The sequence below is a fragment of the Corylus avellana genome, chromosome 6, assembly GCF_965113065.1.
Source record: "Corylus avellana chromosome 6, dhCorAvel1.hap1.2, whole genome shotgun sequence".
Classification (NCBI taxonomy): domain Eukaryota; kingdom Viridiplantae; phylum Streptophyta; class Magnoliopsida; order Fagales; family Betulaceae; genus Corylus; species Corylus avellana.
The window spans coordinates 8,881,335-8,907,718 of NC_142495.1; the positions used below are offsets into that span (position 1 = coordinate 8,881,335).

At 37.2% G+C, this 26,384-nt stretch overlaps 1 protein-coding gene and 2 pseudogenes across 4 annotated transcripts; 2 read left to right on the forward strand and 1 right to left on the reverse strand.

Annotated features, from left to right (window-relative positions):
• Nucleotides 1-1,152: 1,152 nt before the first annotated feature.
• Nucleotides 1,153-7,926, reverse strand: LOC132188448 (receptor-like serine/threonine-protein kinase ALE2). 4 transcript variants are annotated; one of them, XM_059602899.2, is made up of 12 exons: nucleotides 7,706-7,926; nucleotides 7,398-7,536; nucleotides 6,700-6,789; nucleotides 6,028-6,153; nucleotides 5,712-5,918; nucleotides 5,492-5,593; nucleotides 5,278-5,385; nucleotides 4,785-5,156; nucleotides 4,093-4,386; nucleotides 3,277-3,672; nucleotides 2,895-3,138; nucleotides 1,153-2,707 (listed from the first exon to the last, which is right to left on the reverse strand). In XM_059602899.2, the coding sequence occupies exons 2-12, from the start codon at nucleotides 7,471-7,473 to the stop codon at nucleotides 2,017-2,019; spliced, it is 2,706 nt and encodes a 901-aa protein (XP_059458882.2). In that variant the 5' UTR covers nucleotides 7,474-7,536; nucleotides 7,706-7,926; the 3' UTR covers nucleotides 1,153-2,016. The 4 variants fall into 4 exon arrangements, with proteins under 4 accessions (XP_059458882.2, XP_059458884.2, XP_059458881.2 ...); XM_059602901.2 differs by having other exon boundaries at nucleotides 3,277-3,669; nucleotides 7,665-7,926; XM_059602898.2 differs by having other exon boundaries at nucleotides 7,665-7,926.
• A 3,142-nt stretch (nucleotides 7,927-11,068) lies between these two features.
• LOC132187838 (nitrate reductase [NAD(P)H] pseudogene) lies at nucleotides 11,069-13,219 on the forward strand (annotated as a pseudogene).
• A 10,278-nt stretch (nucleotides 13,220-23,497) lies between these two features.
• Nucleotides 23,498-25,942, forward strand: LOC132187839 (nitrate reductase [NAD(P)H] pseudogene; annotated as a pseudogene).
• Nucleotides 25,943-26,384: the final 442 nt, after the last annotated feature.

Consider the following 26,384-nt stretch of genomic DNA (forward strand, 5'->3'; position numbering starts at 1 on the left):
TCCCGATTAAGTTTCGGCGGGGTTCCAGGCAGGTCCCTACGGGGTCTCGAACAAGTCCCATGCAAGTTCCGACGGGGACCTTATTGAAAAAAATATATATAAAAAAAATATATTTTCCGTGTGCAAACTAAACGCTGTAAAATGTTTTCGACGAAAAATATTTTCAGGAAAAATGATTTTTCTAAAAACATTTTACGAAGGAAACAATTTTATGTATTAAATGGAGCCTTAGTATAAATATTTTCGTTTATTATATATTTCTTGCACAGATAAACCTCTGCTTCCCACACATCGATGGCCTCCATTGGCAGACTTGTAGTAAACCTCAGTTCCCTACATATTCATGGCACCCTCAGCCTCAGGCCTCAACCCTGAATCTTTGGATATTTCATTTACTCTGAAAAATGGGCTCTCAAATTTGACTTATGAGCATGTGCGTTTGTATAGGAGATGATGGGACTGACGACGTTCAGCGGGTCAATCACGGGTCTATCATCCATCCATCCAACTCGGGGCTCCATGGATTCGCCGAAAGTCTTGTTCCTTCATGTCAGATTTTTGACAAACCGCCTGAGTCCTGACTACTGCTTTGATTCCTGACTGTGGATTCCCGGCGCCTGCAAAAGGGAGGTGTTGATCATAAATGGGTGAGATGACGCTGATGGAGGAACTGGACACTTCAATTATTGGAGGAAGATACGAAGCATGGGGCCGGGTCCAGAACATTTGGAAGTCCAGTGATGAGGCCCATAAGCCGAAGACTCTTGAATCCTATTTTAGTGCAGGGTGTGGGTGTTACATTTTTGGACTTGTTTGGATTTGCGATTTTTTTCTATTCTATTGAACTGAATTCAAAATTGTGAATATCGAAGAGAAAAAATAATTAAGATTATGTTTAAGTTGTTTGAAGAATATAAAACTTTGAATAAAGTTGAAAATTCGAGTTGAGTGTTAGTAATGTCAAATCCACTAAAAAAGAGAAAAAAAAAAAGAAAAAAAAAAAAGTTGAGATTATGTTTTGGTTGTTTGGAGAACGTAAAATTTTGAATAAAGTAGAAATTTTTTGAGTTGAGTTAAGTGTTAATGGTGTCAAATCAACTAAAAATGAGAAAAAAGTTGAGAAGAATTGGAAAGAATTGCCTTCTCAAAATGTATTTGAAACTCTGTTTCATTAAGTGGCCAATTAGGCTTCATAGTTCCAAAGATTGATAATGCAGAATTAAAATCTATATGCAAAACTACTAGAAGTACTACATCAAGCAGCTAAGAAAGGCCTGTTTGGGTGTGTATTTGAAGGACATAAAAATGTATTTAACATTCAAAAAGTTCGTTTGAAAAAAAGTACCTGTTTGGTAAAAAAAAATTGAAAGCGCTTTTAAGGGTCCAAAAAACCTAAAAATTGCCAAAACATACTTTTGACAAGAACTTAAAAATGAAGCTTTTGCCAAAAAATATTTTTTGACTTAATTCTCAAACGCAATTCCAAACAGGCTCAAAATCGAATAGAATTTATATATTACAACCTCAAACTTTTTGGTTCCTTGGCCAAAGGAGCCTGATATATATATATATATATATATATATATATATATATATATATATATATATATATAAAGCTTTAACGTTTCAAAGAAGACAGCAAGCAACTCCAAGAACTGTACCAAGAAGGAGCAGATGTGGATGATTTATTCAAGACCAGACCTCCACAAACATCCAAGAGATTCAATGGGGTTGAAATAACGTATCCAAATTTTGTTTTGCATTTTGGAATTTTTCACTGCCACACCTAACTTCATTGCTGATATGGGCGTCAGCATATGTTATATAAGTCTAGACCTTGATCTTGTTCTATGAAAGCAACCATTTGGTCGTCAGCATTTTATTCAAGACCAGACCAACTATTTTCACAACAGCATGTAATGCAAGTCTAGACCTTGTTCTTCTTGTCCATGAAAGCAAACTCCAATCTTGTATCGAAGAGATTGCAATTGTACATCGATGGGGCTTCAGCAGGAGCTAATGAGATTCTGGCCATAATTTCAATGCAACCCCATGCTCACTCATGCTGCCTCCTGACAAACTTCTTAATCTCTGCCAAAACTGCCTTTTCCTCCCCACCCTCAGAGGCCCTGAAGTGGATTGTCTCCTGAAAGACTCGAATTCTTGACCCTCAAGTCCCACAGAGGTACTCAACAAATCTGATGCTGATAATGCTATCTTGGTGTCATGGCTAGAATCATAGCCAGAAAGTGGTTGATGGGCGTGTGAGATTTCCACAATCTCACTTGAAACTTTCTTACTCTTACTATCTAAATCAATCAAAAGATCCTCTTGACTGCAAGTTCTTGACCCCAGATCATGTGTTTCATCAAACTCATTGCATACTAGCTTCAAGGCCTGAACAACTTCACCCATGAAAGGGCGGTGAGACACTTCTGGTTGCACACACATAGATGCAATAGCTGCTGCTTTAGCTACACTATTGGTTGAAATATTTGACTTTATAGCTGGATCAATGATTGTTTCTAATCCCTCCTCGCTTGTTAGAAGTGGACGGGCCCAAGCAACTAGATTTTCTTGACCCGGTGGCTGCGACAAGTCTACAGGCTTTCTTCCTGTTAGCAGCTCAAGGAGTACTACACCATAGCTGTAAACGTCACTTTTCACAAGAAGATGTCCGGTCATTGCATACTCCGGAGCTAAGTAACTGCAAACAAGATTTAGAGTAGGATAAAATAGACAGGATATCCAATTTGGAAAGGCAAACTAATAATCAAACACCGGCATGAAGAAACTACATTTGTCAGGGAAGGATAAAGATACAGATCAAATAGATTAGAATGACCACAAAAACATGGATTATTTATGATGCATAAGAGAAATGGAGTTCATACCCAAAAGTTCCCATAACATGTGTCGAGATATGTTTGTTTCCCTCGTCTAATGCAGTTCTAGCCAATCCAAAATCTGAAACCTTAGGTGTAAAATCGTCTTCCAATAGGATGTTGCTGGACTTGAAGTCTCTATGTATAACACGTGGGTTTGAGTCTTCATGCAGATAGGCTAAGCCCCGAGCTGCACCAAGGGCAATCTTCATCCGAGCATCCCAGTCAAGCGGATCAATTTTCTTGTCAGCACCTGGAAGTACACAAAACAAATGCATTCAGAATGTCACACCTTAAAGAAGCTCATAATGTAAATGCCATAAATATCTGGCACTTCAACCAGACTAGTGTGAAGCATTGGAAAATGGAAATTTGTTGAGCTTCTACCTACCATGTAAGTGGGATTCGACGCTTCCATTTGGAACTAGTTCATATACTAGGCAGCGAGCTTGATGCTCTGTGCATATACCAATCAATTTAACTAAATTTCGGTGGTGCAGACGGCTAAGCATCTCAACTTCTGCCAAGAACTCACGGCTGCCATGCTGATCATCTCTCTTGAGAAGCTTCACAGCCACCTCCTTCCCATCATCTAAAATGCCACTGTAAACAAGCCCAAATCCACCTTCTCCAAGTATTGTTGAAGGATCAAAGTTATTGGTGGCTCTCTCTATGTCATTCAAAGTGAAGGTCTTAGCAGTTCCTATATATGTTAGTGTGCCAGAACTATAAGACATTGATGCAGAACCACGCATGCTTCCAAACATCAGAGACCTGGCTGCCCCTGCTGAGTTTAGATATATATTACTTTAAGTGAACTCTGCACAATCTCAAACTAGAAAATTTATGTGGTTGACTCTCCTCTTTCATTTTTTTTTCTTGTTTTTTTTTCTCGTTATTAAGAAAAATGTACAAAGATCACATTAGAGCTTGCTTTATAGCAATAGTATGACTTCACTACAATGTATGCTAGACCAGAACTTGAGAGCTGAATAGAAAATATCATGGAGACAAGAAATGAAGACTATCATTTGCAATGATCTTGATAGTAATTCAACTCAAAAGATCGAATTTGCATAGGGAATTTATTTAGATGATGCTTAAATTTTACCAAAGACACAAGAACTTCAAGAAATAATTACTGGGTTCAAGATACATGATTAGTGGACGGTCTATACAGTCCAAAGAATTTGGTAAAATGCAGTACCTGATGACTTTTTAGGCGAGGATATTAAAGCGTGTGGAATTTGTTTAGAACGTTGAGCACCATAACCACATTTCAACAGCAAAAGGCAAGCGAGTCCAACACATATAATGAAGGCAGTGAAAGATGACAGTACGATTACAATAATCATGCTTCCACCAAGTCCATTTTTTTTTCTCCAGGGCACAGCAACTCCTAGAGGTTTTATTATCCTTCCATTGTTCTCGTGGCCAGCATATGGTCCATCATCTATTGCTGAAATGCTAGAAGGTGCTGAAGGGGGAGACGGGGGAAGACCTGCTTAAGCATAAGAGATTCAGAAGTAAAACTTCAGATACATGAAAGTCAAAATTACCAAAAAACAGAAGAAAAAAAAAAAAAAAAGTGATTGAAAACAACTTCTAAGAATGATACAATGGGCACTTGGATGCCATCTTTAACACCGGGCTTTGTACCTTCATAATTGAACAAAAAGAAAAGTGCAAGTTACAAAATTCCCACATAAAACTGCTTTAGCAGGTGGTGAATACGTACTGCACTGACGAATCACTTTAATAATAAAAAATGGCTGAAGTTATCAAGCTTCAAATGCCCTAAAAATTTAAAAATTTGAAGTTTCTGTTATCAAAATGAATTTTAAGAAGAGATTTTACTTGAAGTTTTCCAAAAACATGAAGCTGAGGAACAAAATTAACCTGGATAGTGAACATAGAGTATTTCGTATGCACCAAAAACTGAAGCCTTGATTGAAACCTGCCGGTGCCAGAATTTCTCATAAATAGAAAACGAAGTAGTATCATTGAATTTCAGTCCTTTAGGCACTAGGTTGATGAGGACACTGGTTCTCTCTAGCTGCTGACTAGCTGCGTCTGCTCCCATAATGCGAACTTGGCTACGGTTTAGTGAAATACTAGCAGCGATTTCCTCAGCAAGCTCTGAAACCAAAGAGAAGAACTTGTATATTGCAACGCTAAGGCGGAGTTTAACTTCAATTGGCCACACACAAGCACAGGGTGCCCCTGGAGGTGCATATGTTAAAGGCTCTGTGCATGTCATAGATGTACAATCTACAGGGAGGAATATCAAACATAATTAATAGTTGTTATAATGATAATAGTGTGATTACTTTCTAATTCTGATAATAATGCTATTTAGATATAAACCAGTGAGAGTTAGATGCTTCAGTACCTTCATTAGGAGGTGGAGGTGGTAGAGTCAGAAGTGGTAAGGGTGGTGGGGTCTTTGTATTCCTTAGGGTAGAACCCAAAGGAGAAATTTTTGGCGGAAGAATGGGCACTTGCAAACACAAAACATGGTCATTGTCAGGTAATTTTATTTAACTAAACAATCCAAAGATAACTGCAAGGTTATAAGCAACAGACTAAAGTGAGCTTTCTCATACTGTTGACGTGGCTTGATAGTATTGTTGGTGATGGTGCAGGAGCAGGAAAATCCTTGCTTATTGATGAAGGATAGGGAGATTGGAATGGGGAGACTGAAGGGCCTGTAATTTTCACATTACATTTTGCAGAAGATACAAAAATAAATTTAAAGATTTCATCTTCAAAATTAAAGAATTTGTAATTAACTAATTTAAGCTATTTCCAATTGGAGAATCAAACCTTGCTGGCTGTAAGTGGGTGGATGTATCAGATAAGATGGTTCTGGAGCAGAGTTGAACTTTTTTCTTGCATGATAATGTTTATGAAATGAGATTGAAGGGGGAGATGCAGGACCATGCACCCATTTCTTTCCAGGACCTCCTGAGAATGACATAGAAGGTGGAAGTGCAATACTTGAATGCCGAACCAGATCATGTTGAGGAGTTGCTACAACAGGAAAAGACATTTTAAATTTTGATATTTCTGCATATATAAGAAATTCTTCTTCCGACCTTGAAAGTTAGAAAATAAAAAATCTGTATCGCACTCCAATTACCTTTAGATGGAGAGTGATTCACAGGTGATGAATTAGGCAATGCTTTGTTGTGAGGTGAACTAACTAGCTTGCCATGTCTTTTCCTGCCATAACTGAGAGGATTTGATGCAGCAGTGACACCATGGTCTGTAACATCACATTGAAACAGGGTCATTTAACAATGAATTATTTTCAAGGTTTCATACATGTTCACTGACCAACTCTAAAGAAATATTGCTACATACTTAACATGTTGCTTAATTTCATTCAACCTAAAAATTTGGTTCCTCCTTTACATGGATACCATGAAATGTTGTACTCAAACATATCAAGAGAAGAACATGGTGATTTCAGTATCTGCTCTCCTAAATCATGAGAAAATATATGACAATAAGGAATCAGGAGAGGAACATATCAATGAGCTACCTTTTATCGCAAGCGAAATTTTTTAACTTCGAATTGAAGGCATAGAATGGAGACAATGTTTGAACTCAAGATCACATGTTTTAATACCATGGCAAGCTATTACTTGTCCCAAAAGCCAAAGTTGATGGGAAAGGTTGAACTTAATCATTTTAAGTATTATTCTGACATATGCTAGCACTATTTGAAACTTAAACAAGTAATTCCAGCATCTAGAGATGTAAATTTTTTGTCAATGACTAAATTAAGAACTCATTTTGCAAGGTTCACCTGGTACCCTGGATGGTAGTTGGCCTGGTATGAAAGGATTGGGTGTTGGCGGTTTTCGCGGCAGTCTCCTTGGTGGTGATGGAAGTGGTACTGCATCATTAGAGAAACATCATCACAAAGGAAAAATGGAAAAGTGGCAATCCCTCTATGTGAATGCTTATACTATATTGGTCAATAATTTAAATCAGAAAGGAAAGTTGAGGAATATTGGTCAATAATTTAAATCTAACATCAAGTTTCAATTAAAAATATGCAGTTAATGCGAAATATGGGGCTACCTTACACATATAATATTCAAGAATTAAAAATCACCAAAATGTGACCAGTTGAAAATTTGTCCAGGAAACAGCATAAAATTAATCAACTAGTAAACCTTATAAAATAAACCAAGCATAATTTAGTCATGGTCATTACAAAGCCACGTTGTAAGTATCATGAAATGCAGATTTCTACTGTGGTTATTCACCGTCCAATTCGAAATGTGTAAGTTTAACATATAAATTTAAAGACATTCTACAACAAAATTAACATAAATCAGCTTTCCTCTACTTGATCACAGAAACAGTAATCCTAAGCAAGCCAGAGACAGATCCAGTGCAAATTTGCGAGTTCTACATGTACTCTATCCAACAAATATGTGGATCGAGCATAATTCAATATGAAACCCAGCTCAGAACACAAAAAATCAAACACATTACCTGCAGATCCATGAACTTGCATATCACCAAGTGTCAAATATATTTTCATCAGCAGGAGAATCAGCTGCCTCCCCATTTCACTTCCAAGGAAATTGGAGATGAATTCTTAAGATCTGTAAGCTCTTACTCAGCCATCCAACTGAAAAAAGAGGAAAATTTAAGAGAAAGAAGTGAAAACTGAAATAAACCCGTACGCAAAATATGAGTGTAACTTTAAGGAACAACTGTGCTAACGTTAAAATTAACTACAAAAGCAGACCCACATACAGTATCACCAAAGTCATGAGAAGAAGGTATGGTGAAAGTACACGAATGGGTTAGGTAGGAAGAACCCAAAAATTGTTCTTTTGCTGAGACTAAGCTCTGAAGTTTGCAGAACTTTGAGAATTCAAATGGAATAGTTTTGGTTGACATGGGTGATTAAAGGCCACTGGAAATGATCAAGCAAAAAGCAGCATATTTACACTTAAAAGAGACACTCTTGAGAGTTATGCGTTGGTGGGGGATATGAAAGAGAGCGTGAAATGGACTGTTCCAAAGAGTATTGAAAGACTGATGAAATACTTTTGCATTGTTTATGATAAGGGAATGCCTTGCCTTGACTTCTTTTCAGTTGATTGAGGAAATGATTCTTTCAAAGCATTTTTGGTACGTACTGGATATGGTTGTTTAATGTTTGAAAAATGTTACAAATTGGTTATATTAATATTGCTTCATTTATGTTTAGAGTTAAGTCAGACTTCCAATCATAACATAGGTGACAAAATGGACTAGAGGGCAGGAGGCTAGTCTATGCAATGGTTTCTCCTAGTGTGGGACTCTCTGGACCTTTTTATGATCAATTTTAAGAGTTAAGAATTTTTTATTTTTAACAAAATGATAAGCCGGGGAGATCAATTATGGCTTATTTTACCTGGGGTGACTATAATAGTACTTACTCGCTGAGAGCCGTACAAGAAGGACTTACACAATGAGAATCGCAAATACTCCCTCAAATTCGATTGAGCCTTAGTCTTACTCAACCCCACTGAAGAAAAACGCTCTTTTAAGTATCATTAAGTTGCAACTATTTTTGTGCCAGGCAAATTGGGAATTCTGTTTTGATGCCCCACATGCATAATGTGATCAAACTACATGGTACAAGTGCATGGCTTTGGAATATTTTATCATTTAATGCACTGGAAATGTTTGGAGAGAGTAAATACAAGATTCAGACCATTCATTCAAGATGAGCGGCTGGATTTAACCAAGTAATAAAATAGTAAAACAAAAAAAAGTTAATAACTGGACGACCATTTTAGAGGGTGGTTGGTCACCATAGGAGTGTCATTAAAGTGAATCGGCCACCCCAAGAATATGATCGGGGTTGGCCGACCACCCCCTCAATCCTCAAGGAGTTGTCACCACTCCCATGAGAATGATTGGGGTGATTCGACCATCCCTTCACCATTTGAATGGTGGTTGTTTCACCTCAACCATATCCATGGGTTGGCCGACCGCCCCTTCAAAGGGTGAATAGATGGTTGGTACCTCCTTATGTGTGGTCGCCACAATTCAAAAAATAAAGAAATATAAACTGAATATCCAAGGTGCATGTACAATTCCTTTATTATGTGTTGTACCTTGGTCTCAAATCTGGGTCCTGATCAAAGAAAGAAAAAGGGCTGAGAGCTTTATCTCTATCATGTATTTTAACCAAGAAAAAATAGCCAATTGTATTAAAGTTAATGAATTTGACGATTATTGAATTAATGATGCTATAATTAGTGATTTTGAGGCACTAAATTCTCAACGAGGAATGTTATGGTTCCTCTTATTGTTCTGTAATCTTACGTGAATATTATTTTATAAACAATATATATATAAGACGAGTGAGGTAAATTTTTTTATCTACATAGAATCAAGAGAACATAATATTATGAAAAACCGTAACATTTCTGACTTTCAACCCCAGAGGAATGAAAAAGGACTTTGATCTCTCTATAAGAAGAGGTTTGATTGTGTTAGTTTTCAACCCTAGAGAAATTAATGAAAAGGACTTTGATCTCTCTCTCTTTCTGTATAACATGCTTGATTGGCTAAGTCTGAATGAGGCAATTATGCAGAATGGTTGTATTATAATTGCCTCGCTCATTTATTATAATCCAATCAAGGCTGCAGATATTGTCCCCACAGAAGACAATGCCCTTTGATTTGGTAGTTGTCTTTTGAAATATAGTGTTGGAGACCACCATTTTCTTTACATAATGACAATGGTGCTGACGGTGACCCTCTGACAGGGGCAATGACCCACTATAGCTACATCTCTCGTGCATTGCATATGTCGGTGAATTTTATTTTATTTTATTTTTTATTTATTTTTTTATCTTTTATCTTTTAAAATTGATATAATTTTTAAAATTATTGTTAAATTAACCAAAGTGGATAAAATGTTTGTAGCATATGGGACCCTAACGTACATAGCAAAGTGAAAATAGTCTTAAGGTTTAGATTCCACTTGTGTTGGACCAAATTTTTTAGCATTAATAAATAAATGTTTTAATTATCCAAAAAATAAAAATACTTTTTGCCTTGTGAAAAAAATGGAGGACTAGTTAAATTTATTAATTGGTACTAGGGCAAAGAAAAATAATTGAAACTATTTTTGAAATTATTAAATATGGTTTATATGGGGGACTATTTATTTCTCTTTCATTTTTTAAAAGAGTCCTCTTTCTCTTTTTCATTTTTTCATTTTTTTTTTGTCCATAAATTCATTTATTGTTCTTGCAAGAAAGACAAAAGAGCTGGGTTGAAGATATTGACATTACTTATTGAATATGAAAATATTTGGTTTCACTACTTTTAATAGGTGAAGCCCAACACATGAAATATTTAATTTAAATTGGAGTGATTTGATGGATTCAAGGTTCGATCGCATGACCTTTGACTCTGATACCATATTAAATCACCACTTGTCCCAAAAGCTTAAGCTGATAGGAAGAGATAAATTTAATCACTTAATCATTACTCGAACACTTCCCCTCATGCGTGGATTCAAACTCTATTTTAATAGATGATGCTCAACACGTGAAATATTTAATTTAAATGTATGGTGAATTGATAAAGTCAAGGTTGTAGAAATACATAATATAAGAAATAATAAAGAGACAACAAGATTAAGGTGTTTCAGCATTTTGCCTACATCTACACACAAAGCCTTATAAGCTACATCTTGCTTTTATTGAATCATTTGAATACATAAGAGGGCTATCTATTTATTAAAAGAACATGAGGAATGAGTTTCATTCATTTCTCTTTTTTTAACAAAAGAAGCAATCTTCATTCATAAGAATTTGTCAAAATGATAGAGTTGTAGCTCTACAATAATAGAGCACTGAGCTCTAAAAAAATCATTGCGAAAATGCTACCTAGGACTTCTTCTACCCAAATGCTATCTAAGGCATGTTTGGTAGCTTCTTTTGCTAGTCCATGCGCTGCTGAGTTTGCCTCTCTATGGGTATGTTGAATTGTCTAGCTTCTTAGAGTTCGAAGCACCTTTTTTATGTCATCCACAATATGCCCATATCGCGGCCAGTTCGAATCAACGTTGACAATAGCCTTAACAATCACCATTGAGTCTCCCACCAACACAACTGCAGGCTGTCCAAGGTCAGACATAGTTCTATAGCATGAAGTGCCGCGATGGCTTCCGCTGTAGTAGGGTCGTGGGTGACATCTATCGTTTTGCTTTGGGCTGCACAAACCTGCCCTTGATAATCCAGAACTACCACACCGACGCCCATTCGTTGGAGCCTGGTGTTGATAGCCACATCCTAGTTAGCCTTGTAAACACCTGTGGGTGGGGGTTGCCATAGGTGTGGTATCGTATCTCTTCTGCCCTCAACTGTATGTTTGTCATTAGCTTATATATATGTTTGTCTTACATTTCGTTCCTTAGCAATTTGGGACAAACATAAAGGCTTATTTGTATAAGCTAATGACTAAAACTTCTCCACACTTGAGCAATGTGGGACAAGCTGATATATTCTCTAACATTCCCCCTCAAACTCAAGGTGGAAACTTGTAAAATCTTGAGTTTGTTCCTTGATCGACGACGAAGGCAGGAATCTTGTTGCAGTTGGGGGTGGCCGAGGGAACTGACTAGAGTTGATGGCATCGGATTTTGAAATATCGACGGCTCTTGAAACATCGATGGCTCTTGAACATGAACTTTGGCTACTATGGCCGAGATTTGAACATCAACAACTTTTGGCCGAAATGAGCCAACTATGGGCTTGAAATGGGAGCCAATTGTGGGCTAAAATGGGCCTAGGTTTGTATCATACCACAAAGGTCGGGCCTGGGTTTTCAAACAATACCATAAAGGCCAAAAAACCAAATAATGGGCCAACAAAGGGCCAAGAAAAATAAACTAGGCCAATCAAGGGGCCAAAACAATATGGGCAACTTTTAGCCTCTTTCGCCACTTAGGCCAAACATGCCTCTTTTGGCTATATTCTTTTACTTTCTAAAAAAAAAATTCTCGCTGGAAAAGTGGCCAACATAGAGGCCATACACTTTGATGGGCTATGCATATTCTGGAGGTGGGAGGAAAGTGACACGTGTTGAGGTCACCATGGATGGTGGAGAGAAGTGGTGCGTCAGCGCGTTGGACCATCCAGAGAAACCTAACAAGTATGGCAAATACTGGTGCTAGTGCTTCTAGTCACTAGAGGTGGAGGTACTAGATCTGCTTGCAACCAAGGAGATTGTTGTTCGAGCTTGGGATGAGGCCCTCAACACCCAGCCCGAGAAGCTCATTTGGAATGTCATGGGAATGATGAACAACTGATGGTTCCGGGTGAAAATTTTGCAAGCCATACAAGGGGATATTGGAATCGTGTTTGAGCACCCATCGCTATTGGAAAACCAGTCCGGTGGATGGATGGCCAAGCAAAAGCACCTAGAGATATCGTCTGACGCATACCATGCCCTCAAGAAGAGCGTCTCATCCCCTTTCGTGAACACTTCTTCAAAGACATAATCAATGTCCGAGGTGAAAAGGCACAACTTGGCCAAATCGGCTTGGATCATCGTCCATAACCACATCTATGATTGCACCCGGTTCCTCAACAATCACCGAGGTGGCGCCGACAACATTCTCATTAACGTCGGCACTGACTGCACTGAAGAGTTCGATGCCATACACTTCGACAAGGCCAAGAAAATGCTAAAGGAATATTGGATCAGCGAATTGATCATGACAGGTTATTCTTCTGACTCGCCCAACAGCTTAGTGCATGGCGCGTCAAACACAATATCCCACCTCGCTTTGATCAAATAAATCGCACCACTAACGAGGAGCGTCACTCTCATCCCAAGTGTGAAAATCAAGACCAAGCTCGTGAAGGAAAAAAATATATCACATGACGTGCGGCTTTTCCGATTCGCATTTCCGTCCGATGATCAAGTCTTGGGCTTGCCAGTAGGTGAGCATATATTTTTGGGCGCAGCCATAGATGACAAGTTGTGCATGCAGGCTTACACTCCATCAAGCTCCGTTGATGAAGCTCGGTATTTTGATTTAGTGGTTAAGATTTACTTCAAAAAAATTTCACCTAATGTTTCCCAATGGAGGGCTTATGTCACAGCACCTAGACTCACTTCCAATAGGTTTAGTTCTAGACGTGAAGGGTCCATTAGGTCACGTGGAATATACAGGGCATGCCAACTTTTTGGTTCATGGCAAACCCAAGTTTGCTAAAAGGCTAGCCATGCTGACCAGTGGGACCGGGATCATGCCCATATATCAAGTGGTATTAGAGCCAAAGGTCCTGTAATTGAACCTTGATTCCGTCAAATCACTTTCCATTTAAATTAAATATTTCAAGTGTTGAGCATTACCTATTAAAAATGGAGTTTGAGCCCACACGTGAGGGGGAGTGTTAAGTATTGATTTAATAATTAACTTTATCTATTCTTATCACCTTAAGCGTTTAGGAAAAGTGGTGATTTAACATCCTATATCAAACAGGACATGATTCATCCTCGGCCATCCATGCAATGTAGATTTTAACGCTCGCGTTTTCGGGAATGGTTTGCCTTTTGAAAATGGGAAAATGTTTAAAAACAATTTTAGGATCTCAAGGTTACGCTCTTGATATGAGATTATCAAAATTTTACATTGATTTCCTTAAACCAATCATAAAAAATAATTGACGTGTGAGTTTATGTTGGTTTAAGAAGTAGTTTGAATCTGTTAATCCATAAATACATAACTTAAAACAAAAACCTTTATTTTGAGATCATAAAACAATAGGAAACATGGAATATGAATTTCACTTTGTTCAAAAATTATTGTTTAAGACACGTATTTTTTTTAAAACAACTTATCTCGTTATGAAAACGTAGTCACAATAATTAAACAATGTGGTTACGTCAAAAGCAAAACAAAGACTCAAGAATCATAGGTTTAAAAAAGAAGGAAAAATTACACTTTACCCTCCCCCCCAAAAAAAAAGTTTGGGGTCATTTTTAATTCGATTTCCAATGTTTTAATTTTTGCAATTCACCCCTCCAAACTTGCCAGGCCATTCTGTCAGTCAAAGCCGCTTTGACTGATGGAACAGTGATCACGTGTGACACACGTGATCACTTCTGACCATTTTCTACCTAAAATGCCCCTCCATCTTTAAGTTCTAAAATGCACGCCTGACTTCACCTAACCCACGATTAACCCAACCTAAGCTAATGAACAAAGTAACCTAAGATAATGAACAAAGTAACCTCCAGTTACTTTTTTCCCTTTGCACAACAAGAAGTCAAGGGCAGAAGAACAAAGAAACACGGGAGAAAGCGACATTGGAGAACCCATTTCCGCGACAACCTTGCAACAACCACTCGACATAGACTAAGCAGACAATTTATTTCGACGAGGTAAGGGTTTTCTCTTTTGAAATTGTATATTTGCACCGTACAAAAGATTAGATGGAAAAAACTAGGGTTTTCAGTAATTTGGGGGTTTTAGTGAGGGGTGTTTTTATTTGGTTATCCTTTAGTACGTGATGTTAATTTATTGTTTTGTTTGTCGTATTGTATTGTATTTGCATTTGTTGGCTTTATTGCGAGCTTTGCTTTGGTGAAGTTGTTTGTTTCCGTGGGAAGAAAAGTGGTCCCCAGAGTGTAAAAGCTAATGTCGTGTGAACAAAAGTGGTCCCCAAATCTAGTAGACTATCCACAAATGATAAAGATGAAACAAAGTTGTTAATATGCGAGTAATTATAGGTCAATGTGTGCCAACCTGACAATAAAAGAGATGTATAATCTTCTTTTAGGGCCCAAAAATTAAAAAGGGATGTAATGTTAACCCTTATTTTTCTTTAATGAAAGGGAAAAAAAAAAAGCCCTCCAATGGTTCATCATCTTATTTCCTTACGATAATTGTGAAACTCATCATTTAAAGTCATGTCCATGTCTATTTTATAAAACTCAGTATCTATTTAACAATTGAAATAAGACTTTCACATTTCCCATTTGTAAAATATGTATTAAAAAATTAAAATGTTGCCCACTTCTACCAATCTTCTAACAAAATGCTGTACCTGAACTCTCAAATATATAATATCTTTAGTTGTAAATGCTTTCAATCTTAGAAAACTCTAAAAGCTGGCCAATATGAATCAAGAAAATTGACAAAATTATCCTTTGTGTTGTGCTGTCTTACTCCTTTGTGTTGTTCTGACTTATGTGAACCGTATGAAGTAAAAAGAATACTTGGAAGTAAAGCCGCACATCATTTATATAATTATCTTTCTATATATGTAAAGACGCTCATCATATATTTTATTCATTCACTTTGTAGGATGTCGTCGAATTTAGTGTTTGAGGTTTGTTATGGGGGTAGGTTCGACAGGAGTTCTGGTTGTGAGTATGTGGGTGGAGAAGTGACTGTTCATAATGATAGTTATGATCCTGACCAGTTGTCTTTTTCTGAAATGGAAGATATTTATAAAAATTATGGGTACAAGACAGGAGATTTAATGTACTTTAGAAAACCTGAGAACAATTTAATGGGTGGTTTGCATTTAATAACCTCGGATGACGATGTCCTGTATATGGTTGGCTGCCATAAAGGGCATTTTATTGTACATTTATATGTTGTGTGTTTTGGGGGTGGTCACGGTGATGAAGAGGAATATGAAGAGGATGATGAAGAGGAGAGGATGAGGGCTGATTACAATGACCCTTGGTGGAAAGACAAGGTTAGTGATGATGAAGATTTATTTGATGTAGACCTTGATGTGGGCGATGGTAGAGCTAGAACTGGTGGAGCTGGAACTAGTGGTGCTGGAACTAGTTTTGCTGGAAGAACTGGTGATGTTGATGGTGATAATGAGACTGAAGGTGCTGATGAACAACAAGGTGATGTAGAAGAAGATGATGAGGAAGAATGTGATGAAGAAGATGGGAATCAAGATGAGACCCATCCAAGTGGTGATTTTGTTAGGTCCGAAAGTGGACCTAAGAATAAAGGAACATTTGAAGAAGTAAATGATGATGACTCTAACTCAGAAGTGGCTAGAAGTGACATACTCGAGTCACCACCTATTACTGATGAGGAAAGTGAATTATCATCTGCCAACTCACTTGAATTTCACAGAGTTGACCTAGTTAACCTAGTGTTGCACCTCAAAATGACTTTCCCAGACATACAAACGTTTAAAGAAACTATTAAAGAGTACAATCTCATGAGGGGCAAGGAAATTAGGTTGAAAAGGAATGAAAGACGAAAGTGTATCGTGGTGTACAAGAATAACAAGTGTCGGTATCGAGTGTATGCAAAGCAGATTCCTGGTGAACAAACATTTCAGATAAGATCTATGCACCCGAAACATGTGTGTGGTAGGCAATACAAGAACTCAATTGTGAACTCAACTAAGATAGCCAACAAATTGATCGAGAAGTTCAGAATTCAGCTCAACATGCCTTTGAATGTCATACAACATGAAGTGAAGGACAAATGGAAAGTGGATGTAACTCCAAGTATGATGTATAAGGCTAGGAAAAACGCATGTAAAAAAAATATATGGTAAGCTTGAAGATCAATACAATCATCTATGGAATTATTGTGAGATATTGAGAAGGACTAATAAGGGAAGCTGTGTAATGATGAAGGCGGACAGACCAATCCCTAGTGTACTTCCAAAATTTGGAAGACTATATATTTCTCTAGCTGCAATGAAGAAGGGGTTTTTGGAGGGTTGTAGGCCTGTTATAGGGGTGGATGGATGCTTCCTGAAAGGGCCATTCAAGGGTCAACTCTTAGCTGCAGTTGGAAGGGATGAGAATAACAATATGTACCCAATTGCCTTTGCTATTATTGAAGCTGAGACAAAAGAGTCCTGGATATGGTTTTTGGAAACCTTTGTGTCTAATCTTGGACTATATGAGCAGGGCTCTAGACCAACATTCATTTCAAACAAACAAAAAGTAAGTTATGTTACATTTAATTTTGAACAATAATTTTACATAACACTTCAATAGTATTTATTTATAACATATTAATTGTCTTTCTTCTGCAGGGTCTCATGCTAGTTTTGGAGGTTGTGCTTCCATTGTCAGATCATAAAATTTGTGTTAGGCGTCTATATGTCAACTTCAGGGACTTAGAGGGGCATAAAGGATTGGCCTTGAAGGAGAAGTTATGGGCTGCAGCGTCTGCATACACTAAACATGAGTTTACTACTCATATGGAAGAATTGAAGACACTCAGTAAGGATGCCTACAAATACTTGAGTAAGATTAACCCTAGTGGGTGGTCTCGGGCTTCGTTTGAGTTGTTGGTGAACAATATATGTGAGTGTTTCAACTCATACATCCTCAAGGCACGTGACAAACCTATTTTAACATTGTTGGAGATGATAAGAAAAAAGTTAATGAGGAGGTATTAGGCTAAGAGAGAAGGGATTGAGAAGTTGACTGGTAGGTTGTGCCCTAGAATTGTGCAAAAGATGGAGGCAATTGGTCTAGAAGCAATGAACTGCATTACAACCTACGTTGGTGATGAAATGTTTGAGGTTACTGCTCCCAACAACAAACAATATGTGGTGGACCTACGTAGAAGAATATGTGATTGCAGGCAGTGGGAACTCACTGGAATCCCCTGTCTCCATGCCTGTTCTGCTATACTCTATGATTGTGGGAATCCCGGAGACTATGTTGATGACTACTACACAATAGAGAGGTACAAAAAGGCATACACACCAATTATTTACCCAATTCCTTGTGAGGAGCAATGGATAAAAACCAACCATGATAAATTGGAATCACCTAAATATAGAGTGGCCCCTTGGAGACCAAAGAAGGTAAGAAAGAGGGCTCCTGATGAGAGTAAGGACCCCAAAAATTCACACCGAATGAGGAATTTGGTGCAAGAATGAGATGTGGGAAGTGTACTGGCTTAGGTCATAATAAGAGGAGTTGTCCATTGAATAGGAGTTCAGCAAGTCAGCTTAATACCCCACCTGCAAGAACTGTAAGTATCAATGTACTCTATTCATTTGTCCTTAATGTTCCAAATAGTTATAACTGGCTGCTTTTGGACTTCGTATGACGCTTATTTTTTATGTTGGTTCCTTTTTTTTTTTTTCAGTCACAAAGTGTTGGTTCCAACACTCAAACTCCGGGTAAAAGTAAGGTACGAGTTGTGTACAAGGTATGAATTTATGGGTACTTGTGTGCCAATACTTTAGAGGTCCTAATACTAGTGTTGTAGGTATTTATGGTTTAGGTACAAAACCATAAAGTGCATTGTTACAATTGACTGACAATTGGTTCATTTTTTGTTAACAGAAAGCTCAGACAAATAAAAAGAGTGGCAGTGGTGGTCCACAGTCATCAAGTGCAGTGAAGGTACTTAAATAAATTTTTTTTTTATAATGTACATATTTATTTATTTTAATTGTTTGTATCATTCATTCATTTTTATTATTATTATTATTATTTTTGGTTTAGAAGAGTAAGGGGAAACTTCAGCATACACGTGCTCCACATGGATCTGTAATTCCCAGTCTTGTTGATGAAAGAGAGCACACACCTCTATCTGGATTTGCTCTTGACAGAGAAGTCACCCCCTTGGACCTGCACCAGGAATTATCTTACCTCTAGCATGAGGAAATATGGCTGGCACGGAAGAGATTAAAATTGCTACAATTGTCACAGGAGGTCCTGCAACAAGGACTCGTACATCTGATCGGGTTAGAGGTATTTTTCGTAGTACCCTTACCAGGGCTTCTGTAGACATTGACCTCACTGAAGAGGGCCCTAAAACTAGAGGTCCTAAAACTAGAGGTGGTGCAACTAGAGGGCAAACTATTGGTGGTGGAAGAGTAGGGCCTAAAACTAGGGGGGATTTGCAGGCAGAGGTGTTACAGTGACAGGTGGTGGAGGCAGCAGTGGTGCAGTGAGAGGCAGTGGAGACAGAAGTGGTGCAGTGAGAGGCCATGGAGGCAGAAGTGGTATAGCTGCATCTACTGGTGTAGTAGCTACATCCAGTGGTGCTGAAGCAAAATCTGAAACTGTGGCGAAACTGAAAGGAAAACGTATTGTGAGTACAATACAAAAGGGAATTGCAGTTGTGGAAGCTAAGAAAAAATGGCTCAATCCAGAGTGGAAGCCGTAATGTGCTGGAGCTGTAGTCTTATTTTTTTTTTTTTATTATTATTATTTTTATGACAAGTATATAATGTTTTTTGTGACAAGTCTGTAATTCTTTTGTGACAAATATATAATGTTTTTTGTGACAATTATGTAATTTCTATAGACAACTTGTTAATGTCTATGGAAGTTGGTAATGTGTATGAAATTATTTTGTATGAATTTGTGAATGTGTATGTTAATGAAGCTGTTTTATTGATTGAGGACATTAATTTGTTCTACTCTATTAAACTTAATTATTATTTGAAGATTGTCACTATTTGATGAATTTGTTAATTATTAGTTGAAGTTTAGTTACTTGTTGGAAAATGTGAGTCATTATACAAGTGCAGATTAATTATATCAAACACATGATATGATTATCATATATCATGCAATAATATCGAAGGTATAGTTAAAGATACTCGTTCATTTGGTTGCATTATGTCATACTTCTCCATAATTGACATTTGGAAGCTCATAGTCATACATATAGCAACTAATAACTTCATTACAAATAACATACACAATATAGTACGCTACATGGGGTAAGCTAAAAACTACATTACACCCATAATGTGCTTTCAAAATTACACGACTCCACCACTGCTTCTCTTCCATTGTGCTCCCAAAATGACAAAAGTATAAAAGACTACATTGTGCTCCCAAAAGTACACAAGCACAACAGAACACATTGTGCTCCCAAAATGACACATACACATAAAAAACCACAATGTGATCCCAAAAGTACATACACCTCAGTTCAACTTCATACGGCCAACTTTGCATTCATACGGACCACTTTGAGTGTATACAAACAAAAAAATAAGAATACCACTTAAACAAATTATCCACGAACAAACAAGCATTATTTAGTAATTCTTCTTAACTGCATGAAGTTTGATCTTCCCAATCTCTACTTCTTTACGATATCGAGCAATTTTTTTATCCATTTCTACCTTCACACACAGATTTCTTTATCCATTTCTACCTTCACACGTAGATTTTCTTTATCCATTTCTACCTTCACATGTAGATTTTCTTTCTTCATTTACACCTTCACCTTACTGACTTCAACTTCAACCATGTCTCTACACCGTTTTACTTCTGACAACAATTTTTTCTGCCTTCGCCAGATCCAACTTCCAACCCTTTTACAACTGGCACACAACTCAGGATCAATCCATTCAAAGAAATTACAATCTTGGTTAATCTGTAAAATAGTAAACAAATATTAATCTCCAATCTAAACACATAAAATATTAGTTCCTAATGAGCTGTCTAGTTGTATGATATAGTCATACACCATTTGGAAAGCACTAGTACTGCATAAACAAGCACTTTGCAGAAAATTACAAAAGCAAAAAAGCCATTCCCAATTATTAACCCAATGAGTTTACTTCATTAATTAGACCCTGTCTAAGGTATCAAAATTTATGTTTGGGTTGTGTATCTTTTTTAATTGTTTATAACATGAAACCAATCCTTTTGGCACTTAAATTTGCAACTTGCAACTAGGCTTTGTTGTCTCTCTTTTGAGACCTTTGGATCATTTGGCTATCTTTTGTTTTGAAGTAGTTTGGTACAGTGTAGTGCTCTCCTCACTTATTTAAGTATAGTTCTATTAATTGAATCCCCATTGTGAGGCTTTCTTTCTATAATTAGTTGTATGGTGAAGGTTAATATTGGTGACCTACAGCAACAACAACAATAGCTTTGATTATGGAATTTAGAAGACAAATTAACAGCACAAGCATTATTATATTCTTTAACCAATATATATGCTACCTAGCTAATTATTCTAAGAGAAAACCATAAAACTGAAAAATGGTTGGTTTTCGACAGATTAGTCCAAATAGACTTTGCTGAACAGAGAGATCCCTTTGGGTGACCTAATCTCCACATGTGCAGGCTTTGGAGCAAAATTGAAATAGAAATTAAAACAAAACAGAACGGGAGTTTGGAATTAAAACAAGAAATAATTAGTACTCATCCTAAATACATAACCAACAACGAAAATTAAAACCCTAAACAAGAAATTATCAATAGCCATAGTAAACACATAACCAATAATGAAAATTAGAACCCTAAACAAAAATTAAAACAATCAATTTGTTCTACTCATCCTAAAACATAGAGCCCACAACGAAATTTAGAAACATAAACAATAAAGTATGTGTTTGAAGAACTTGCCCAAATTTTTGCAACACTAATCATAAACATACAACTTGCCTTATAATTTTCGCAACCCAAAAACCTCCTCCCGAAATTTTGCTCTGTTTGAGTTGTTTTCACAATCATTGGCTGCTCACAGTATCAAAGCCGCTGCAGTGAAGATGAAGCTCCGCTTCCAATGCAACCAAGCAATCCTCCAGAACTTGAGGTAGACTCCAACGTTTCTCTTTGCAGTGAAGATAAAGCTCCCCTCACTAAAACCCCCAAATTACCAAAAACCCTAGTTTTTTCCATATAATTTTTTGTACGGTGCTAATATACGATTTCAGAAGGGAAAACACTTACTTCGTCGAAATAAATTGTTTACTTTGTCTCTGTCGAGTGGTTGACGCGAGGTTGTCGCGGAAATGGGTTCTCCAGTGTCGCTTTCTCCCATGCTTCTTTGTTCTTCTGCCCTTGACTTCTTGTTGTGCAAAGGGGAAAAAGTAACTGAAGGTTACTTTGTTTATTAGCTTAGGTTACTTTGTTCATTAGCTTAGGTTGGGTTGGGTTGGGTTGGGTTAATCGTGGGTCAGGTAAAGTCAGGCGTGCGTTTTGGAACTTAAGGATGGAGGGGCATTTTCGGTAGAAAATGGCCAGAAGTGATCACGTGCGTCGCATGTGATCATTGTTCCGTCAGTCAAAGCCGCTTTGACTGACGAAATGGCTGAATTGCAAATATTTGGCAAGTTCGGGGAGGTGGATTGCAAAAATTAAAACATTGGAGATTGAATTGAAAATGGCCCCAAACTTTTGGGGGGGGGGGGAGGTAAAGTGTGATTTTCTCAAAAAAGAAATATGGAAGAAACATTGAGGTTAAAGGTATTACCTTGAGAATACTAAAGAAAGAGATCATCTAAGCCTTGAGAATCGTCAAGGAATTTCGGGCTTCTCTCACACTCTATCTTCGTTCTTCAGCTCTGGGGCTAGGTTTTTTTGTGCAAATAGGTTGTAAGAAGTTTAAGAAAGCTTAAATATGGCTTAGGGTCGAGTTTTAAGGGTTTTGGGAGCTCAAAACCGGATTTTTCACGCATGATGATCGATCGTGCTTGGTAGGATCAATCCTGACGATGGGAGGATCGATCCTCCTTTTTTTAAAAAAAAAAAAAAAAAAAAAAAAAAAAAAAAGAAAGAAGGAAAACTACATAACACTACTTTCAAAGTGAAATTCATGTGTATTTTCAAAATGATTTATATTTTTAAGAGAGATTTTATTTTTCGGGATATTAATTACAAATGACTTTAGATTCTCGTGCTTAGTTTTGATTTTGTCATAAACATGTTATGATATTTGGAGACATTATTTTCCCATATGTTGCTTTAGAGATATTTTGAAGAGTTGTTTTGGGTTTTAGATTTTGAAGGGTGTATTTTACTTGGGAAAATTTTGCTATTTATAATTAACACATTATGGCTTTATTAGAATTGGCTATCATGTGATGTAATAAGTTTTTTTTTATCTTCCTTAGAGTTGTTGGATTTAGAGCTTTATTAGGGCTTATTTACATAGTAAATTAGCCATGAGAAGCATGTCAAGTTAACTACCTGTTAATTAAACCTCAAGGGCATTACAAATTGGGGTGGCCGCACTGCCACTTCTAACCAAAACAAAAGTGGCCTTGCCTATTGAAGTGATTGTACGACCACCTCTAACTAAGAGAGAGGTGGTCACACGACCACTCATCTCCTCCACTAAGGGTAGTCATACGATCAATCATTTTCTTAATTTCTTAAATAATAAGTTAGCTTATACAACTACAAAAGGCATTTGTTTTGTCAAAATATTTTTATTAGAATGTATGAAATGTGTTTTAAAATGTATTATGCTTTTATGTTTTTGAAAACATAAAACACTTTGAAAAATACACAGCAAAGATGGCCTAAAGTATTACATTGCCAATTTACCATACAACATTAACCAAGAATGGATTCTCCCATTTCAATATTTCTCACATCTGCCTTGGTTTCCATTATTTCAATATTTCTTATATATATCTTCCTTACTACATTGACTGATTACCAAATGAGTAATCAGTGCTGATAGAGAATAAGTTGTATTAGTTACAACATTATATCACCTAATCCTTATTAAAGCATTAATTTTTATGTAAACATCCTCGTATGTAAGAATACCGAGAAAATCATGCCCGTAGTTTTTAAAATTAAAAGACATGCATGCATATATGAGTAAAACTAGGTTTTAAATTGTTTTGGATCATAGGTTCCCAGTGCGGATTATCATACCGGGGTTCATCGGGGAGCGAATGGTGAAATGGCTAAAGGATCATAATGACAACCTAGGAATCTGATAATTACTACCACTATAACAACAATAGAGTACTTCCATCGCATGTTGACGCGAAGCTAGCAAATGCCGAAGCTTGGTGGTACAAGCCTGAGTATATCATCAATGACCTGATCATAAATTCTGTGATACTGACACCGTGCCACGAGGAGATCTCATCAATAAACTTGTGGACAATGTAGAGGCCATACACTTTGACGGGCTATGCATATTTTGGAGGTGGGAGGAAAGCGACATGTGTTGAGGTCACCATGGATGGGGGAGAGAAGTGGCTCGTGTGCCCGTTGGACCATCTGGAGAAGCTCAACAAGTACAACAAATACTGGTACTGATGCTTGTGGTCATTGAAGGTGGATGTGATGGACCTACTTGCAACCAAGGAGCTTGTAGTTCGAGCTTGGGATGATGCCCTCAACACCTAGCCCGAGAAGTTCATTTGGAATGTCATGGGAATGATGAACAACTGCTGGTTTCAAGTGAAGACAAATGTGTGCAAGCCGTACAAGGGGGAGATTGGAATCATGTTTGAGCACATAACGCTACCAAGAAACCAGTCTGGCGGATGGATGGCCAAGCAAAGGCACCTCAAGACATCGTCCGACGCAAACCATGCCCTAAAGAAGAGCTTCTCATCCCCTTTCATGAACAAGTCTTCAAAGACGTACTCAATGTTCGAGGTGAAAAGGCACAACTCGGCCAAATCGGCTTGGATCATCATTTACGGCCACATCTAAGATTGCACCCAGTTCCTCAACAATCACCCAGGTGGCACCGACATCATTATCATTAATGTTGGCACTAACTGCACCGAAGAGTTCGACGTCATACACTCCGACAAGGCCAAGAAATTGCTTAAGGAATATCGGATCGGCGAGTTGATCACAAATGGGTTATTCTTTCGACTCGTACATGGCGCGTCGAACACAATATCCCACCTCGCTTCGATCAAAGAAATTGCGCCACTAACGAGAAGCATCGCTCTCATTCCAGGTGCAAAAATCAACACCAAGCACGTGGAGAAAAAACATTATCCCATGACGTGAGGCTTTTTCGATTCACATTGTCGTCCGATGATCAAGTCTTGGGCTTGCCAGTAAGGAAGCATATATTTGTGTGCGCGAACATAGATGACAAGTATTGCATATAGGCTTACACTCCATCGAGCTCCATTGATGAAGTTGGGTATTTCGATCTAGTGGTTAAGATTTACTTCAAAAATTTGCACCCGAGGTTTTCCAACGGAATGCTTATATCACAGCACCTAAACTCACTTCCAATAGGTTTGGTTCTAGACATGAAGGGTCCATTAGGTCACATGGAATATACAGGGCGTGGCAAATTTTTGGTTCATAACAAACCCAAGTTTGCCAAGGGGCTAGCCATGTTGGCCGATGGGACCGGGATCATGCCCATATATCAAGTGGTATCAGAGCCAAAGGTACTGGGATTGAACCTTGACTCCGTCAAATCACCCTCCATTTAAATGAAATATTTCACATGTTGGACATCATCTATTAAAAAGGGAGTTTGAGCCCACACGTGAGGGGGGATGTTAAGTATTGATTAAATAATTAAATTTACCTCTTTCTATCAGGTTAAGCTTTTAGGAAAAGTGGTGATTTAACATCCTATATCAGACATAACATGATTTGTCCTTGGCCACCCATGCAACGTAGAATTCAACGCTCATGTTTTCGGGAATGGTTTGCCTTTTGAAAATGGGGAAATGTTTAAGAACAATTTTAGGATCTCAAGGTTACACTCTTGATATTAGATTATCAAAAGTTTACATTGATTACCTTAAACCAATCATAAAAAATAATTGACGTGCGTGTTTATGTTGGTTTAAGACGTTGTTTGAATATGTTAATCCATAAATACATAACTTAAAACAAAAACTTTTATTTTGAAATCACAAAACAATAGGAAACATGGAATATTTATTTCACTTCATACAAAAATTATTGTTTAAGACATGTATCTTTTTTAAAACAACTTATCTCATTATGAAAACGTAATCATAATAATTAAACAATGTGGTTACGTGAGAAGCAAAACAAAAACTCAAGAATCATGGGTTTAAAAATAAAATATGGAAGAAATATTGAGGTTAAAGGTTTTACCTTGAGAATACTGTAGAAAGAGATCATCTACGGCTTGAGAATCATCAAGGAATTTCCAGCTTCTCTCATGCTCTGTCTTTGTTCTTGAGCTTTGGGGGTTAGGTTTTTTGTTCAAATAGGTTGTAAGAAGTTTAAGAAAGCTTAAATATGACTTAGGGTCGAGTTTTAAGCATTTTGGGCGCTCAAATATGGATTTTTTATGCATGGTGATCAATCATGCTTGGTAGGATCAATTTGGCGATGGGAGGGTCGATCCTCCTTTAAAAAATAAAATAAAATCAAATTAGAGAACATTACTTTCTCATAAAACATACTTGTCTCAAGACCATGTGTATTTTCAAAATGATTTATATTTTTAAGAGAAATTTTATTTTTCAGGGTATTAATTACAAATGACTTTAGATTCCCGTACTTAGTTTTGATTTTGTGATAAAGATGTTATGACATTTAGAGACATTATTTTCCATTTCGTATGTTGCTATAGAGATATTTTGAAGAGTGGTTTTGAGTTTTAGATTTTGAAGGTTGTATGGGAAAACTAGTATTTTGCTATGTGTAATTAACACATTACGGTTTTATTAGAATTGGCTAATAAGTTTATTATTATTATTATTATTTTCCTTACTTTTGTTTAGAGTTGTAGGATTTTGAGCTCTATTGGGGCTTATT